The following is a 20,562-nucleotide window of genomic DNA, read 5'->3' as shown; positions in this document are numbered from 1 at the left end:
ATTAATTCTGAGTATTTCTAAAGCTACACTTATACTTGAAATATTTAGAACAGAAAGCTTTATGAGGGGTAAACACTTCTGTGGTTTTATATTAATTTTAAACATAAAAACATTTTACTGATATCATTCAAGAAGACAGAATACAATATGCAAACTAGAAAGTTTACTATTATAAATAACAAAGGCTGCTAACTAGACATTTGGTTATGTTATCATGTTCCTTGCCCTCAGGAAACAAATAAGAGTAAACAAAAATGTGTTATTATGTTTGTCCGGGAAAAAGACCAAAATAAGTTCTCTCTCTGCTTACTTGAAGATAAAAGGTAAAGGAACTGACCTCTTGTAGTGAGCCTTTGCTATGAAGAAGTTTGCAGATGACAGTAACAGGGATGCAGAGCATGGAGGACAGTGCCAGACACCAGCCTATAGCCTCTCCCCACCATGGATACACATAGCTGTTATTGTAGGTCAGTGGCTTGTAGTTCACTACATGAAAGAGGAAAATTCCCTGAAAAGAAAAACAATTGAATTAGCAGCTTCTGCAGGCTTACTATCAGTGTTCAGTTAAGTATCCAAAGACATACAGATGTTTGTTTTGAATAGCATAGGATATATATACACAGACAAACATATAATATTAAAGACTGCAGCATTAGTAAGTGGTGCTGGGCTCTGCATTCAGATATGTCAAAATTTATAAACAAATTATGTGGTATTTCATTTCCCTGAGCTGGATTACTAAACAAGACAAGATAATGTTTATTTTCTTCTACAGCCAAGGAACACTCAGACTGGAATTCATGTCAATACTCTATTCAAAATCATTGTAAATAAAAATGGAGAAAGAGAATGGGCAGTAAAAAAAAAGACTGCTGCAGAAGGAATAATAGAAGGTTCTGTTTCAACAAAATATACCATATAAAAGCTGAATGTTCATTTCGGGACAGAGTTACAATTTCTCTCCTGACTGATTTGATCTGAAGTAATAGTTATGTACAAGAAATACTGAAATGCGTGTCTTAATAACACTTTTGGGTACTTACGTATTATCGCAACCAGATTTTCGCGGTTGCGAAATTGTCATCCTGAAATCGAGATGATTCAGGAAACACTGTTAGGTGTTATTCAAAGTCATTTTTGCAGAAAATTAAGATAGGATGACCTTTAGGATGACAAAGATTTGAAAAAAGCCCTCTTTCTGTTTTGCGTGCATTCCACACGCACACTTGAATTGCCAAGGATGCGCTATTTTGCATGAATGGAAACAGAGCTAGCTGAGGAGGTGTGTACCCCTTTGGGGCAGATCATTAAGTAGTTGTGAAGATTTACTTGCCGCTTCAAGGAGGCTTTGCCATAAACTATAAAGTAGTCTGTTGCATTCCTTGAAAGTATATATACACTGTTAATACTGTGCACCTCAGAAAAGGGCATGTGTGGGGGTCACAATCTTGGAATTGGTATACTGCACATTCCTTCACATTCACAATTGCAGTTCAGTACTGAAATAACGCAATGCAATTTTCCTTACTTTCAGGGCTAGGGGCACAATCTGAAAGGCTGCTTCCACTTCCCCCACCCCATTCTTGATGCAGCCCCTGCATATTAGTAAACAAGAAATATAAACAGAAATTCTGATACCTCTCCAAACACGTAACAAAACACACTGAAAAACAGAACCTTGCCATACAGTTAAGACTACCTAGCATTCACAGATTTAAAAATAAGACATTTACTGTATAAAAGAAAAACATCGCTTAGCAAGCATGGTGCTGCATGTCTGAAACAGTACAGTCAGTGTCAGCTCTGTCAGTTTTGGTGAGTGCAACACTGCAAACTTCCAGAATTGAGTGCTCCCACCAACTGCAACTTGGGCACATCAGATTTAATACTGTATTACATTAAGAATTAAACAGTACACTATCACTCTATGACTGGATATCCTATGTAAAACACCCAAGATTTACTTTCTTTTAACTCTTGCTCCAAATTCTTTACTGCACTGCTCAACTTTAAAAAAATCTATGTCGTGAAAAAATACATAAGCGGCATGCTGTCAGTAAAGGGAATAAAGAAACAACAACACTATGTTTTTAACATTTTACTGATAATACTCTAGAAAACAAACTGTAGTGGTAAAGAAAACACACTATATAACATTTTAACAATATTAACGGACAGATTTCATGATTGGAAAGCAACCGGTATTGCAGTGAAAAATTTGGTTGCGATAATACGCAAGTACCCACTTTTGTGGAAGTCAACTTTGCTGTTTAAACTCAGGTCTGGCATACTATACTTCAGCTTTATTTAGGTGGCTTTCACAAAGCAAAACTAACACATAAATCACATAATACACAATAAATACAATCATGAAAATACACAAGCAATTAAAATAGCATTTGGTGACTTTTCCACTTTCTAGGAAGTTGTGCAACCCTTGAGTTAGTGCATTTAATTTCTTGGGGAGACAGAGCCCCCACTTTTCGGTGAGTAGAGGGCAAAGGCTCCCAAGTAAAAGTTTTTTTTTTTTTTTGTTTAAGTAATTGCAAATGTAACATGTTTGTTTACACCTTTGATTACTTATTTTTAGATTAGTTAGTGATAATGGTAATTCCACAAGATGAAGAGATCATCCAAAAATCTAACACATCAGCTTATGTACTGGCACCATTCACATTTGAATATATATTCTTCCTCCCAGTCTAATAAGACTAGATTAGCATACATGGGGGCGCATGCTGCCCCCATAGCTACTCCCTGAATTTGCTTGTAATACTCTCCTTCATAATATATATAATTGTTGTCCAATACTATACTCATGAATTCTTCTAATAACATTACTTTATCCCATTCAAGCTGTGTGTATTTTTGTATGCTGTTAACAAATCTTTTTAAACCCTCATCCTTGGGTATGCTGGAGAACAAATCCACTACATCAATTGTTAAAAAAGTTAAGTTGGTCTTCCAAAGAATATATATATATATATATATATATATATATATATATATATATATATATATATATATATATATGTGTGTGTGTGTGTGTGTGTGTTTGTATGTATGTATCTCTGTGTAGGATGAACATTAAATTAAGTATGACTATACATAATTTCACTTGTAGTATCCAGCTAAAATATATGGCATGTCCCTGGAGGGAGTACATAATTCATTTTCAGCTTCACCAATATATAACATATAAATGGGAGTTAAGCAAAAAGGCAATGCTTTGATTGTCCAAACAGCACTTTTTAGTGCAAGCGGTAACTTCTTAATGTATGCAGGAGATATCTCTATGGGAAATCTAAGTTGGATTTAGCTACTCTTAAGACATAGATATAAATTTCACTAGAATGTAATATTCTGTTCACCCAATTAGCACTTATTAAGTGCAAACAGTTGTTGTTGTTTGTCTTTCGGCTTTTTCCCGGTAAGGGGTCGCCACAGTGGAACTCCGGTCCACTAATGATTGGCAGTAGATTTTTACGAAACGCCGAGGTGCGAGCTCAACGCCTAACCTTCAATGTAGGCACGCCCATTTACACACGCATGTCTTTCGAACGCTACCCAACCATGGGGAGGACATGCAGACTCCACAACGAAGGCACTCCAAAGCCTGACTCTTAAAAAATGATAAAAGTACATGATTTTGTTGTGTGATTCACTAGCACTACATAGAACTTCCATAGCAGCAGACAAATATAACTCTAAGGTTTGATTGACAAATCTGATGTAGATAAAACATGAACACAATCCATAACCAGTCCAATCTACTTTCATCTCCTCATGATTAATCCCATTTTTGAGAACAGGTTTGAGAGGAACCATAGAATTCAGACCAGGAGCACGATCAGCCCTCAGGCTGGTAATCCAATGTATTTCACATAATTCAATGTTGTTATGTACATCTCCACCTCTTTTTCCTAAAGTCACACATTGTATGATCTTGAAGAGAAACCTGTGTGAAGAGTGTTCAGAGATATGGTTGGCAAGTGCATTCTTCGGGTCTTTGTTCTTAATATCCCTCAGATGTTTTAAGACCCTGTCTTTCAGCTGTTGGTCTGTTTTGCCAATATAAAAGGCACTGCATAGACAACAAATGGCAGTTGTTACAGTTAGCATGTACTTTGAAATGATAGCTCTTCCTAGAGACCGGATGTATAAAAACATTGCTGCTATCAATACTTGGACAAGCTTTACAACTACTGCACTTAAAAGTACCTTCCCTTTCAGATCCAATCTGATGGCCAAGGCCATCCATTCCACATAATAATCTTTTGATGTTCTTTTTATTCTTAAAGGTGAAGCTTGGTTGCTCCCCAGCAATGCTTTTTAATTTGCTGTCTCCAGTCAACATTGGCCAGAGCCTTTTAATAACCTCACATACTTTTCTGTAGCTGTGGTGGTGGTGCTGCGGTAGCGCTGTCACCTCACAGTAAGACGTTGTCCTGTTTGATTCTCAGCTAGAGTGTCTTCTTTGTGGAGACGTGTGTTAATGGGCATACCTTTGTTGAAGGTTGTGCATCAGGGCTGGCAACTCGGCATGTAAAATTCTACTGCCAATCATTAGCGGACCGGAGTTCCGCTGTGGTGACCCCTAACCGGGAAAAGCCGAAAGACACAACTTTTCTACAGTCTGCACTATAAGTGAGTGTACATTTGAGTTTATTATTGGTACTTTCCTTCTCTTGCTCATTAACGCTTGCCATATTCTGATTAATAGTTCTTTTATCAAAGTAATAGGGCTGACCTTTGTTCTCTATTTCTTCATGGCTGTAATGGAACCCAAGAGCCTTTTGTCTATAGCCTCTACCTTCCAGGTTGCCATGCAACCTATTATGCTCCTTTTCAAAATTAATATCCTTGGTACAAAGCCTAGAAATACGTACAGTTTGATTTTCCATGATGTTTTTGAATACATGACCCGGGTGCATACTGTTATGATGTAGATAATGGTTCTTCCATGTATTTTTTCTGTGCAGACTAGTATGCAGCCTTTTCTTAGATTGCAAGTCCAAATGGACATCTAGAAAGTCGATCTCAGAACTAGAATAATTTAAGTTGAACTCCAAGAAATCAGTACTGTTGTTCACATAGTCAGTGAACAACAACAGTTGCTCCTCATCTCCTTTCCAGAGAATAAAGATGTCATCAATGAAATGTCCATAATAAAAAAGATGCTCTTTCCATGGGTTCATATCAGAGAGGACTTTTGACCGTTCCCATTGTGCAAGTAGCTATTCGCACAAGGAGTGCCCATAACTACTCCCCAAATTTGCCAAAAACAGTCTTGACCATACACAAAGACATTGTTCTTCAAATTAGCTCTAAAAGGGAACATATCAAATCTGTCTGTAATCCTACTTGATTTAGAAAATCACAAATAGCTTCAATCCCATAGTCATTGGGACTCACTGAACAAGCTGTTGATATCCATGGTGACAAGAAGGAAGCCTGCGACATCTTTCAAGTTTTCCATTTTCATATAAAGGTCACTGAGAAAACTGCCTGTGTCTTTCAGGACAGTGGTGGCCCTAGGTAGAACCTTCTTGAGTTGATCCTCCACATACATGGAGAGTGGTTCAGACAGCCATCCTATCCTGCTACATTGGTCGTAGTGATGGATTACAGAGATTTTTGTGGATTTTAGGTAGCCCACTGATGGTGGGGAATCTTGGATTAATTACCTCAAAAAAGTGAAAAAGATCTGTAGATATATAAAAGGACTTACATACAGTATGCCTGAGATAGCTATTTTGTGGAATATTACCTTTTCTCTGAGCTACAGTGATTTCTGAGTTGATATGTATACATTCTGGGGGTGGGAACGGCCTTGCCTCCCACATCAGAGGTGCAGGGGAGCTTGCTCTCCTGTAAAAAAGGTTAAATAAGAAGGCAGATGTTGGGACTCGCTCTTGTCTTGCTGTCTTGTTTTTTTCTCAACTGCCAGCATTTCAATGGGCAACCACTATAACATCTAAGGCCTGTAAAGCCTTCATATTCCTGGTACATTAAGGAAGGTTTTACACTGTATTCCATATTTACTGTCATAACTGCATAACTATGGTCATACAGTTTCTTTTTACAATTCTGTGTTTTCCCAGCATAAAATGTTCTATATTTAACATGTAATTAGGATTGGGATATACAGCCCACATATTTCTTTAATTAATAAACTTTTACTGTGTTGGGTTAGCTAGACACACATAGATTAAAAAAAGTGTGTGTGTGTGTGTGTGTGTGTGTGTGTGTGTGTGTGTGTGTGTGTGTGTGTGTGTATATATATATATATATATATATATATATATATATATTATAGTTATATTTCATATATATATATATATATATATATATGTGTGTGTGTGTGTGTGTGTGTGAGTGCATGTATGTATGTATGTATAATATATATCTATATATGTGTATGTGTGAATGTGTATGTGTATATATGTATATATTTTTTAAGACCCCTTCTTATAGAAACTTTCTTATTACTTTTTTTCCTACCAGTGATTTAATACTACTCCCCCTCTGATACACAAAACATGGGGTATCCTTTATTACTATCACTGTTACTACCAGTGAATGGCCTATCAATAACCACCACTTATTAAGAGCAATGTTTTTCATGGGATACATGTCTCGGCAAAAGCAAAGCTGAATGCAGTATGGTATACCTGGTTTGACGCTGAAGATTGTTTGTTTCTACCTGAGGCTTTTCCATGAAATAAAGACTATATACACACTATTACTTCTTTAACTTCCTGTATAATTTTTAATAGTCCTTCTCAAGAAACATGTGCTTGCACTGCAGCACTTTAGCTTCAAAAATATGTACATTTTGGTTAGTTTAGAGCCGCACACTAACTGAGACTTAGTGAAGCAATTCTTCATAAACCTGAGATGTAAACAGTCTTAGTTTCTATGGCGATCCCTGTATTAGGCAGAAACGAAAAGAGCCAGCATTCAGTGACCTGAAACACTTTAATGGTAAAAACCATAGAAAACAACAAAAGACACAGACCGGTTTCGGCCAGATCAAATCACAGCCTTCATCAGTGTAAAAAAAAGAGAACATCAGTTGTTGAACCTTAAGTAAACCCATATACAATCACATTGGTTGTATCAAAAATATTCATTCAGACCAGGTGGAAATAATCCACCCAGTTTCACAATCCATTTTTTCTCTTTGGTATTTAAAATATAATGCCACCCTGTCTTATTAGTTCTGTTGCCTTGTATAATGTCAGTAATCATAAAAGTGAACTTGGCAGATTTATGAACCAAATTATGTTTGTAGAGTGCGTTATTAGCCCTTTTGTTTTTAATATTGCTGATGTGCTCAGAAATTCTAATTCTAGATAAAGAGATGGTTCTTAAATCTGCTTGGGCTAAAGCTCCTGTTAAGATTAATGAGACAACTGTGCGTTTTGACAATGACTATTCTTCCATGGTAATAGCTAAAAGAAAAGTTTTTCTGCCACTAATAAGGGAGCTTAAAAAAGCACAGTTTAAAACATACCTTCTGTTTCCTGCCAAGCTTAAAATCTTCCTTCCTGATGGTCCTAAAATTTTTGATGACTTAGACTCTGCTTTACTGTTTATCAAAAAAAATAAGATTTTGGATAACATAGAGGAAATGGAATGGGCTAGTCCTTCATTAAAGAGACTGGCAACTGAAACTTCGTGGAAGACTTCAGAGAAGAAGAAGAGACTAAAAAACAAATGATTTGTTCTATGTTTTTTTTTTCTCTCATCATTTTATTTCATTATTAATCTTTTTAAATATAGTTCCTGCATTTCCAGAAAGCCACACATATTCTGAAAAAGATTTAATCAAAGTTATTCTCTATGTACAAAGAAATGTTTTGTTTTATAACCAGTCAAAATATCTGAAGAACTAATAACAAGCTATGATTCAATTTGTTTCTCTTTCTGAAAAAGAGAAGTAAGGTCAGAAATTTGATACATTTTTTTTCTTTCTCTTTTTTTTCTTCTCCTTTTCTTCTTTTTTTTGTTTAAACAATGACATTCTATTTAGATTATGTAGTGGGTAAGGGGTGGGGGAGGGCAGGGAGAGAAGAGTAATGAAAATATGATTAATAGAATAATAACATATTTATTCCTTCTAAAAAGTTTATATGTTCTTCAAATGCTATTCCAAATTATACTTTCTTGATTATACTGCTTATGTTTGTTTGTAAATAATCTGTCATGCTTTAACTAATAATAATTAGAACTAAATAATAGTAAATAATATGTTTTATTTTTAACTCTATTAGTATAAACAGTAAGTAATATTCCATTGTATATACTTCTTATAGCTTTCTCTTACATTTTTTTATCTCTGCCTTACACTCTTATTTTCTACTCTCTTTTTCTTTTCTTTATTAATATATACAAATGTTTTTGATCATATAGACACAGTAAATAATAAGATTTGCATAAAAATTGAGTTGGGACAAAAATATTGAGTTTTATTACTTATTAATAACTTTGGGCTTAATTTCACTTACATAGAGGCTGTAATAACCTGTAAAATATATTGTGAATGTTTTGTCATGTTTAGATGCATTTACACTGCTAAATGAATGTTTGTCACTAGTTTTTAATAAGTTTCCCGCCAAAATGTTAAGGGAGACAATCTGGGATGTGGGCTGTCTCATGCACAGTGTCCATGAGCTACTTCAAAAGCTTCAACTCTAAGAATTCTCACAGAGAAACTGAAAGCAGTCAGTCTAACCTTTGACCTAGATATCACACTGACACATCACAGATTCAGGAAGAACACTCTACCAGGAAGTAGAACTGATGCAAATGCGACTATGTGAAGGAAAATTAACTCTTTAACATCTAAATGTGAGTTATTTTATATAATTACTTAAATATCTATGTTATAATTCATAAAATATGTCAGTTATAATGAGTTTAAATGATGCAGTTTCTTGTAGTAAGTAAATGTCTTATTTTAGAAGGCATAGAAAATGAAACATTTATTCAAGTGTTTTGAAAATCTACTTAACAGCAGCATAATAATCTGTGTTAAAAACTTATGTTCCAAACATATACATTACTATAACTCATTTAATTCATCTGATTGACAACCATAAATAATTTTATAACTCTTTTCTGGAAGAAATTGTCATGTGATATATTTTAAAGCAGTAGTATAGCATGGTTGCAAAATCTGGTTACTAAAATGTGTTTGCTGTGCATTATTTTGTATGAAGCAGACAGATTTATTGTAGGGACAGCAAGTAGGATAGTGCTCAGCAAGGACACAACTCAGTGAGATCAGATATATATATATATGTGTGTGTGTGTGTGTGTGTGTGTGTGTGTGTGTGTGTGTGTGTATATATATATATATATATATGTGTATGTGTGTGTGTGTATGTATATATATATATATATATATATATATGTGTGTGTGTGTGTATATATATATATATATATATATATATATATGTGTGTGTGTGTGTGTATATATATATATATATATATATATCTATATATATGTGTGTGTGTGTGTGTGTGTCATGGCTTCTCTTTTTTTTTTTTACAATAATGCAAGTGTTTCTGAGAATCTGCATAACTATGCAGTATGATTTATAACAATTTCTATAAATACAATATTTTATTCTATTGACAATAATGAGTATAAGTAAAATGCTCATATACAAGCAATTCAAGGTTTTTTTTGGAAGCTGTTGACTGCATTTACATGACAGAAAATAGATGCATCTTAATATATGTAATGTCTGAATCATATTAGCCAAAGTTTTTGATTTAAATGAATGTTAGAACTTATTTTCTCTCCTCTTGATTTCTAAAATCAAGATTATTTGAATGCTATTTGAATACAAGTGTTTTATATTACATAGATGTATATAGTAGTATGAACAGTTTTTAAAAAATAATGTTTATTTTAGTTTATATGATGCTGTTTTACCAAATGTGTAGTCTTGTCTTGCTAGATAATTGAATTGAAAACTGTTAACCTCAGTTAAATATAACTAGTATTAAATTGATAAGGTGGTAGCTGAGGTACTGCTGCTTAGGGTAGGGGTTAACTTGAGTGGTAAATACTACTCTAAGTTGGAGTTTATAACTCAGGCTGGATGCAAGGTTTAATCCTTACATTATTTTCACTTGTTCATTGTTATATGTATATAGTTTTGACATCCACAATATATTTTGTACACTCATTGTCACTACAAACAAAATTGAATCCTATACAAAATCCCATAAGAGATTCAATAAATACAGCTATATTTAAAGGTACACCTAAAGGAGGAGATGTAACATTACTTATGTTGTTATTTGTTATTTTGATCATAAGATTCTTAAGTTTTAAAAATGCCAAATGACATCTTTAAAAGGAATTTCTTTAAACATTAATGGATTGAATAATCCGTGTAAAAGGGCAAGCCTAATAAGATACATTAATTTACATAAGGCCAACTTAGTCTTCCTACAAGAAACCCATCTCTTGAAAAAAGATATTGATAAACTAGCCACAAACAAATATACAGTATTGGTTAGTTCAGAGCACACTCAGAAAAAAGAGGAGTGGCTATTTTATGGAATAAAAGTATGCCCATTCCTAAAACCATTAAGTCTTATCAGGATGACAAAGGAATGTTTTGTATGGTTACAATACAAATTAATGGGAAGACGTACACTTTAATCAATGTATATTGGATACCTGGAATTGGTATTAATACAGTGAAACATCATCTTGATAAGATCATATCATTCTCTATAGGAGATATTATTTTAGCTGGTGACTTTAATTGTATACTACATGAAAGTGATACTACCACTATAGGAAAAAGAAGAATTACATCTAATGCAAAACATTTAAATGATTTTGCTAATTCTTATCATTTGAATGATATTAATAATCAGATAGATTCAAAATCATTACCATACACCTTTTTTTCTAACAGATACAAAACTTATTCAAAAATAGATATGGTCTTTATTTCTAACCAGATGGTAACAGATTTAATTAATTCCAAAATCATTTCATGTCCTATATCTGATCATAATTCAATTGTTTTTGAATTCATTATAAAAATTACTCATAATATTCAGATCAAAAGGATACCAGCATACTTAACTCAACTAAAAGACTATAAAGAATATATACTTTCAGAAGTAAAACATTTTTTAGACATAAATAATACTCCTGAAGTCTCCATTGTCTATGTTTGGGATGCCTTAAAATCATATCTATATGGACAAAGTATCAGATGGTATAATAATAAAAGGAAATCTTGGGATAAGGAATTGTTAGATATTCAAAGTAAATTAGACACTTATAAACATAATAATAAAGAAAATATTATGGACAAGAAAGTTATTGAAGAAATAAACAAACTAAATGAGAAATACAAAGAAATTTTAACTCATAAAGTTAAAATAACTTTAGAGAAATACAAGTTTTTGTCTTATTCAATAAGCCCCAAATACTTATATAGACTTAAAAATAAAACAAAAAGGTTGAATAAACAAAACCATATCAAAGAAATCTTTTCTCTAAGGAAAAAGAAGAATGTTTCTAGTATACCAGAAATACTAGATGAATTTAGAAATCACTTTCACAAAATTAACCATAATAACATTAACATGGAATCTAAAGATAAAATAAAGGAGTTTATAACCACAAACATGAATAAAAAGCTTAATAAACAACAGATTAAACTATTGGACAGAAGTATTTCATATACTGAGGTTATTACACAAATAAATAAGCTTAAATCAAACAAAGCACCGGGTAATGATGGTATTATACCAGAGATATATAAAATCCTTTCTAAAAGTACATATTCATTAATACATAAGGTTTTTATTTTGGCCCAAACTGAGTTAATAACCCCCCCATCTTGGCAATATACATTTAGTTCGCCAATTTTAAAACCTAATAAAGATCCAACTAGATGTACTTCATATCGGCCCATCTCATTACTTAATGTTGATTATAAAATGTTTATGAGTATTTTTGCTGATAGATTGAAGACAATCATCCCCAGCATTATAAATATAGATCAGACAGGCTTCATTGTAAATAGAAATACTTTTGATAATATAAGAAGAACTTTAACATTAATTGATTTTGCAAATAGGAAAAAGAAAGATTTAACACTTATTAGTCTTGATATAAGTTCAGCATTTGATTCAGTAAGTTGGGACTATCTGTTTACCTTACTGAAGTGCACAAACTTCTCAGATGCATTTGTAAATCTAATTGAGCATTTATACAAAGGAACATTGGCTTATATTAAGGTAGGAACATATGTTTCACAAAAAATACCAATTTTTAAAGGTACAAAACAAGGATGTCCACTTTCTCCACTATTATTCACTTTAGTAATGGAGCCTTGGGCTAATTTGATCAGAAACAGTACTGACATAGAGGGTTTTGAAACAGATGAAAATACAACATCCAAAATTCAACTTTTTGCAGATGATGTTCTAATTACATCAGCAGGATCTAATTCTTCTATGCAGTCTCTATTTGATAAAATGATGAATTTTAAAAGTATTTCTGGTTTAATATTCAATGAAGAAAAACTAAAATACTACCTATATATACACGAAAAAATATTCTCATTAGTGATTTTACTAAATATGTACCCAATTCAGGTCAGATAACTTATTTAGGTATAATACTATCTAAAGATATTAAATCTATTATATATAATAATTATAATACCTGTTTTCTTAATATACAAAACCTTTTTAATACCTGGAATAATATGTTTTTACTATGGAGGAGAGACTTACAATTATTAAAATGATAATATTCCCCAAGATTTTATACTTAATACAATCAATAATACTTCCACCTACAAAAATAATTATCAAGAAACTGAATACACTAATGTTAAATTTCCTATGGGCACCTAATAGACCTAGGATTGCATTAAAGAAACATACTAATAGCTGGTCTCAAGGGGTATTTCTTTTCCAGACTTTAATTTATATACTATCTCTTCTATTGTAAAAGTTATTACTTTATTAATAGATCAGTCATATGTCGCAAAATGGAAAGATTATTGGGAGCTAATTAGTATGCACTTCATGAAAATCTCCTTAACACATAAAAATATGATTGTAAATAACTCCATGTTATGGTTACTAAAGGAATTTTGTACTTCACCTATTACACCTAAACATATGGTTTGTTACCCATTAAATATTATTATTAGATATCGTAACTTTATATTCATGCACCCTAAGTATAGGGAATGGAATTTTATTATATTCCCTATAATGTATACTCAGGGTATGCTTTTGTCATCTACTTCTGAAGGAACTCATTTAGCTATAGATAATTATCTAAAATACTGGTATCAGTTGATATCTGATAATAAAGTTAAAAATCTAGATTTCTTAAAGCAAGAATTTGATCTAAGAGAAACTTGCTGGTTAGAGGTTCAGACCTTTAGACAACATCTCATTAATAAAATAGATCTAATGTCTATAACAGTTAAAGAATCTATTCCAACACTGATTGATTACTTGATATTAAATTTACAACATAAAGTTTCTGATAAAGGTAAACTTTCATACATACATAAAATTATCAGACAAGAAACTTTTTACAGTGTAGATACATACTGGAATTATTTCACTTCTATTAATGGGGACCCACCAAATCAACAAGATAAACAATATATATTAGAATCTGCCTATAGAACTATGTCTTCCATTGACTGGAGACTCTATACATGGACATTTTTACATAGATCTTTTTATACACCTTTGATGATGAATAAAATAAATAATAAAGATAATCTATGTAAGAGATGTAATGTAGAAATGAATGCTGACTGGACTCATATGTTTTATGACTGTATAAAGTTGAAAGAATACTGGAAGTCAATTAATGAATTTTTGCAGGCTCTTTTTACAGATAATTTCATTATTTCTAAATCTCTTATATTATTCAACACACCTGTACCTCAATGTGTTAAAAAGGTTAAGCTTCCCTTGTTATGGTCTATTCTAGCAGTAGCTAGGAAAATAATAACCAGAAATTGGATTTCAGATACACCTCCTTCGTTCAATGAATTTAAAAATGTTATGAATATAGTGTGCCATATGGAAATAAACACAATTAGGTCAAGAACAACTAGAAAAACATCTTATTATATTGTATGGGATAATTTACAAAATTTGTTAAAAAAATTCTAATTTCAATAGCATGGTATTTTAGTTTAATTAATTGATATGATTGTAGTGGATGTCTTTGTAAATACTTTAGTTGTTTTGTTGAATATTATAATAATATCTATTTTTAATTACTTGTATAAAATTGTTATGATATTTCTCTTATATGTTAAAACAATAAACCTGTTTTGAAAAAAAAAAAGAAATTCTAATTCTAAATGGTCTGGAGGTTTGACCAACATAGAATGAACCACACTGACATGTGGCCAAATACACCACCCAGTCACTACTACAGTTAGCAAAAAAATTGAGATCATAAACCAATGAGCAATTTCTGCTGGAAAACTGCTTGGATTTGTTCACCTTGTCACAGTTGGAACAGTGGCCACATGGGAAACAACCTATCAATGGGTCACCTGTCAGTGTTGTCTGCAAAAATTGTGGATGTCCATCCATAGTACCATGTTTGTAGTGGTTGAAAAAAGAACCAAGGTTTTTCCCTTTCCGAAATGAAAATATACATCTGTCAGGTATTATGTTTGCTACTTCATGGTCACATTGCAAAATGTTCCAATGCCTATGTACACTCTGTATTAATTGGTCAGAATTCCTAGCGTAGGTAGTAGTAAACCTAAGGGGTATAGAATTTGTTTTGGTATGTTCCTTATAGTCCAGTAAATTTTGCCTATCTAAGGAATTAACTAGATTACTGGCACTTGAAACATAACCCATGCCATAACCCCTGGATCTAAATCTGTCAGTAAGATCCTCCCGCTGTAATTGAAATGAAGAATCATGAGAACAGATACGTTTTATCCGAATAAATTGTGATTTTGGGATATTGCGTACAACATGTGGTGGGTGGAAACTCGAGGCATGAAGGATGCTGTTGTACTCAGGATGCTTCCTGAATACTTCTGTGCCTAATGTATGATCAGATAATCTAGTGATGGAAACATCTAAAAAAGTAATAGTGTTCCTATCATGATGAACAGTGAATTGTAGGCCCCAGATGTTATTGTTCAGATAAGATATGAACTCATGTAAGCCATTTATATCACCTTTCCATACCATCCAACAATCGTCCAAGTAACGTCTCCAGATGTCAATATATTCCAAAAAAGAATTGTTATGGCAATCGTAAATAATTTGTTGTTCTACAAAAGCCATAAATAAGTCCACATAAATAGGGGCGAACGAAGCTCCCATGGTGGTACCCTTCATTTGCCAATAACAATTATTCTGATAAAAGAAGACGTTACTTGTAAGGACAAATTTGGCTAATTCAACCAAAAAAGAATTGAAAGTCGGTTGGTATAAACCCGCCTTATCCAACCAATAGGACAGAGCTTCCAAACCAGCCTGATGTGGAATATTGGTATATAAAGAACTAACATCAAAAGTACACATCAACCAATCTTGCTCCAATTGACTATCTGAAATAATCTGTAAAAAATTGGTGGTGTCATGTAATCTTGAATGTATCAAACTAAGTAAAGGCTTGAGATGTTTGGTGAGAAATAATGACAGAGGTTCCGTGATATACCCTCTACCTGAAACAATAGGTCTACCAGGGGGATTAATGGGGTCCTTGTGAACTTTGGGTAGAAAATAAATATATTGGGTTGATGGATCCTTAACCATAAGCTGTTGTACAGTGTCATTGGTAATGATGAATTCATCCCTAGCCCAAAGTAAGAAGTCCTCAATTTGTTTTTGGAACCTGAAAGTTGGATTAATGGCCATAGGGGAGTAGTATCTCTGATCTGACAGTTGTCTGTTTGCTTCTTTGTCATAATCACACCAGTTTAAAATAACAACAGCCCCACCTTTGTCAGCAGAAATAATAATATTTTTATTATTCTGTAGTTCCAAAATAGCTTCCCTTTCAGCCAAGGAAATATTGTTGGATTTGAAATGTACATCAGATCTGGAAAAATGAAGATCTTTGAGAATACTATTTTGAAACTGATGTACCAATAGATGCATAGGTGGATTAAATGAGGATTTGTGATATATAAATCTGTCACCACTATAGTTTCCAGTATCACCAAAAAAACAGTTTGAGATTGAGATTTCTACAAAATGATACCACATCCTGAGCCAATATATCCTCAGAAATCATGAAGCCATTTACAAAAGAAAGCCCTTTATTCAAAACCAACAATTGAATGGGTGATAAAACAAAATCCGACAGGTTTAAAACATTGTTGTTGACATTGGCATTTATTTCTGCATGACCATTTTCAACATACCTTGTATATTGGTTATGCTTCCTGTGTTTCCTACCCCCCCCGGTGGTATCTGGGCCTAAAGGGATTGGGCCCGGTATCCTTTTGGGGGACGGTGATCCTGATACTGACTGTAGTTCATTATCAGTGCATGATGAAATATCCTCAGTTGAAGAGCCAGATGCTAGGCTCGATTTTTTAAGGATAGAGCGAGGTCTTTTCCTTTTGGGAGTCCTTGTGTAGTTAGGTGTAAATCTAACCTGTTTGATGTAACTTGCAAAGGGATTGGCACTCTTATAGTCACCCTGATCCCTCTGAATTTTTTTAAGTTTCCTGGTGCATAGTTGATTCTCTAAAATATTAAGGTCTGTCGCTACTTTACTAAGTTGTTTATTGAAAAAGGTTTCACCTTCAAAGGGTTTCACATCACCAACCAGCTTGTTGACTGTATCTATTTCTGAGTCAATGACTCTGTCATAAAACTTGGATAAAGCATCCACAAAGGACATAGTTGCCTGTTGTTGTATTGAAGACCATTGTTCAGTGAGTTCCTGGTCAGCAACCCCAACATGGGGTTGAATATGTATTCTCAAGCCTCTTGGGGTAATCCCCTTAGCCATATAGGCCTTAAACAATTTAGAGTGCCAAATGTTTGATCTAAGTGATCTGAGATGTGTATGTAATTGTTCAAATGCTAGTGCACAAATGGATTCTGAATCCAATTGATCCATAGTACTGGAGTTTTCCTGTGGAAGAGAACCCAAGCCAAAAGCTCCGAGGTCCTCCTATCTGCAGATAATCCTGTCACCAAACTGGAAAGATCCATAGTCCACAATAGCTGATGACAATGATAGTACAAAACTGCGTCAGCTGTTTAGTAAAAGTATTGAGGGGACAATGACAGCTCAAAAGAAAAAAGGCCTATAAAGATTATTAATTAAGTTATGGCTGTGCCCCTAATATATATACATGAGATAATTTGTGCACTAGCAAATGTTAATTTAAGTACTAATATGGTTAAGGCCAATATGGCAGATCATAGTGCTGAAACAGGAAAATGACTGAACAATGGGTCGGTACAACAACTAATTCACTCAAAAGAGACGGAGGAAAAAAGATAGTCAACAAAACAGTATAGTAAAATATGAAATATAAAGACCAATCTCTTATGGTCAGTGTAAACCACGCTGGCTGGTCTGTAAATCCTGCACCAAGAAAAATTCAAAAATATAGAGGATTATATAAAATCCCACTATAATGTGTATTGGATAGCCAAATGACTATGAGAGAAGCATAAACCCTAACTAACCCTGTATGAACTTAAAACATACATTTGTCAAACCATGTAATGTATTTTAACTGTGAAAAATTAGACCACCAATTCCTAAAATCAGGTAAGAATCTACAATCCTTACCAAGATTGATTGGTATTAGTGACAAAAATTAATAAATAATATATCATAACAAAAAAGTTTGATGCAAATATATGAGATGAAATGACTATTAAATATAAATATCAAACAAATAACAACAATTCAAATAATCCTGAACATATGAGACATTTCAACTGCAACCAAATTAGCGTGAAATAATCATGTAAATAGTTCCACAATATTATGGTATAAAAACGGATCCCAGAAGCTGATATAACCACTTCTTCCTTGAAACGCAAACGTGAATGGATGAAAACAGTATCAGTGTTCACTGACTCGTGTAGATAACATTGCACCTGCTTTGGTAACCTTCTCAAAGAAGTTGACCAGGTTATATAGGCAGGATCTGCCCTTTACAAATCCAAACTGGCTTGGGTCAAGAGTTTGCAGTTTACCCAAGTCCTCATTTATTAATTCCACAATGATCTTTTCTATAACCTTACAGATGAGGCTGGTAAGTCTTATGGGCCTATAATTACCCAGGTCTATATTTACCCAGGTACACCTTTGTGTAAGGGGATGACTGCTGCTGTCCTCCATTCATCTGGCACAAAGCATATTTGGAGGCTGATATTGAATAATCTCAGTTTTGTTTCAGGTTGAACACTAGATATGTTACCTGGGCCCATAGAAGTAGTGTTCTTGGCCTTGGATATTGCCTTAAGGACATATTCTTTGGAGATTTAAAGAGGAAGCATAGATGCAGGTATGTGATCTGGGAATACAGGATGGAACCTGCTATTAGATTGGCTCTGTCCCCTGGTTCTGGGTATGCCATACCCTTTTACTACTAGCTATGTACACTACTGGGCATTGTTTCTGAGATTTCTAACAGTTAGAGAATGCTTTGTGGTTATCTTTCACCTTGGTGGCTATTTTTTACCTCATATCTGGCAGTGGTTCACTTGCTGATGGTCTGGAGTTCCTTAAGTTGAGCAAGAGCTCCTCCTTTCTCCTAAGTCTGGTCTCCTTTGCAAGCATCATGTATACCGATATAACATTTAGCAAACACAATGAAAACCAGTATGATTGTCAATGTACTTAGCAGTGAAGAATGAATAACATGCCCCTTGTGTAAATTTCGATTTGCTCTCGTGGGGCTTTATGTATTGGCAAGAAAGATTGCAAGTTTTAGGTGTGAATCTATGAGCATCTGGTAGTCCTCCAGCATTTTTCATAAAACAATGCAATAACTTTGCATAAGTCATAGAAAGCGATAGAACTGATGCAGTTTCTGTTACTCAGAATATGGCAATGCCCCGTTAAACTATCAACGCAACTGGCAATGGAGCTGTCCTCCCATTAGTCCTCTCTAACCATTTCCAGATGAAACCATTTATTGATTCATTTTTATCAGATATACATACAGGATGCAACACACAGATTTAGTCTGTACTCTTAATAATGTTCACAGCCTTATTTATGTTTATACACTGTTATAATATTGAATCTCTGAGTTTTGTAGTAGATGTTGCATGTAGTTTCTTTTTTCTTCCAACTGGATACAATGTTACACAGGTTTATTGAACAATTCTTTCATTTTCATGTAATATATTGACAGCATGCACCAAGGTTTCAACCCTTTTAAATGTTGTCTAAATGATTTGGTCACCTATATAGCTAAGCTCACATTTTTGTTAGTCTCACCTACTAATAGGTTTCAAGGGTTAGAGAATTAGACATTCCAACTCTGTTAATACATACTGTTTTAACATCACACTAATGCAACACATAAATATTTGCTTTACATATGATGCATGTTTGCAGGTTTCATATTTTATCTGACCCTCTCCCATTACCGCATGGCCTCAGGTTGTTTTCCCAGGATTTTTTAACTCTTGTTTTCTTTAATGTTGCCATTTTTACCAAGGCTTTTGAAACAGTTTTCACAATCAAATAAGTGAACATGAAACAAGTTTTTCAATACTGTTGCACACATTTTACACTTTGTGGTTTTATTTATGGCAGCATAGCAAAAGTGCAGCATATTTCCAATGAACTTTAACACTTCTAGCATTTATCACCATCATCAGATCAAATAGTGTCTCTCTTAAAGTACTTTAGTGCAAATAATGGAAGAGCCATGACTCTTGTGAAGACAAATTCAAACACAATTGTTTAATAGTTCCACAGCACACAGTGCCAGCACCCAGTGCCATGGAACTATTAAATGATTGTGTTTGAATTTGCCTTCACAAGAGTGGTGGTTCTTCCGTTATCAATGCTTTGGCTTTGTTTATTGGTTTGGTTGTGCACTGAAACTCATTGTTTTTTTCCCTTTACTTTTAGTACAGATGCCAGATTAGCTTTTAGTCTAATACTTTAATGTCACTAAGGTGCTTATGCTAACGATCACATTTTCAAAATGGTCAACCTGTTTTTAAGTTAAATACAAAGACCCAGGTGTGAACAATTAATGTATATTATTTTGGTGTTTGTAATAATTAAGTCCATTCTGTGATAGTGTGACTTTCTGTATATTTCTGAGTAAGCCTGCAAAATACTTATAATTGTATGTCAAGCTGGCAGCAGGTCTCAAGCAATGTAAGCAAGCATTTTTTTTTTATCCAACAAGTCAAGCAAATTAAACTGTATTCAGAAATATCACTCTCAGTTAGTTAAACAGGTATTGGCATGAAGAGAAAGAAAGAGAAAAGGTTGGGGAAGGTAGAACCTCTTCAGTCCAGAACATTGTATTTTCTTTAAATTTAATCCAGACT

At 33.6% G+C, this 20,562-nt stretch overlaps 1 protein-coding gene across 1 annotated transcript in view; it reads right to left on the bottom strand.

Moving 5' to 3' along the window:
• The window catches only part of LOC122807744 (sodium- and chloride-dependent creatine transporter 1-like), a 992,499-nt gene that overhangs the window by 8,865 nt on the left and 963,072 nt on the right, over positions 1-20,562 (bottom strand). Inside the window, exon 13 of the mRNA XM_044078732.1 lies at positions 338-508. Coding sequence (XP_043934667.1) covers positions 338-508 — 171 coding nt within the window. The remainder of the gene's footprint in view (positions 1-337; positions 509-20,562) is intronic.

Source organism: Protopterus annectens, chromosome 7.part1 (assembly GCF_019279795.1).
Source record: "Protopterus annectens isolate FY-2018-M chromosome 7.part1, PAN1.0, whole genome shotgun sequence".
Lineage (NCBI taxonomy): Eukaryota > Metazoa > Chordata > Ceratodontiformes > Protopteridae > Protopterus > Protopterus annectens.
This window is presented reverse-complemented; position numbering and strand designations above follow the sequence as displayed.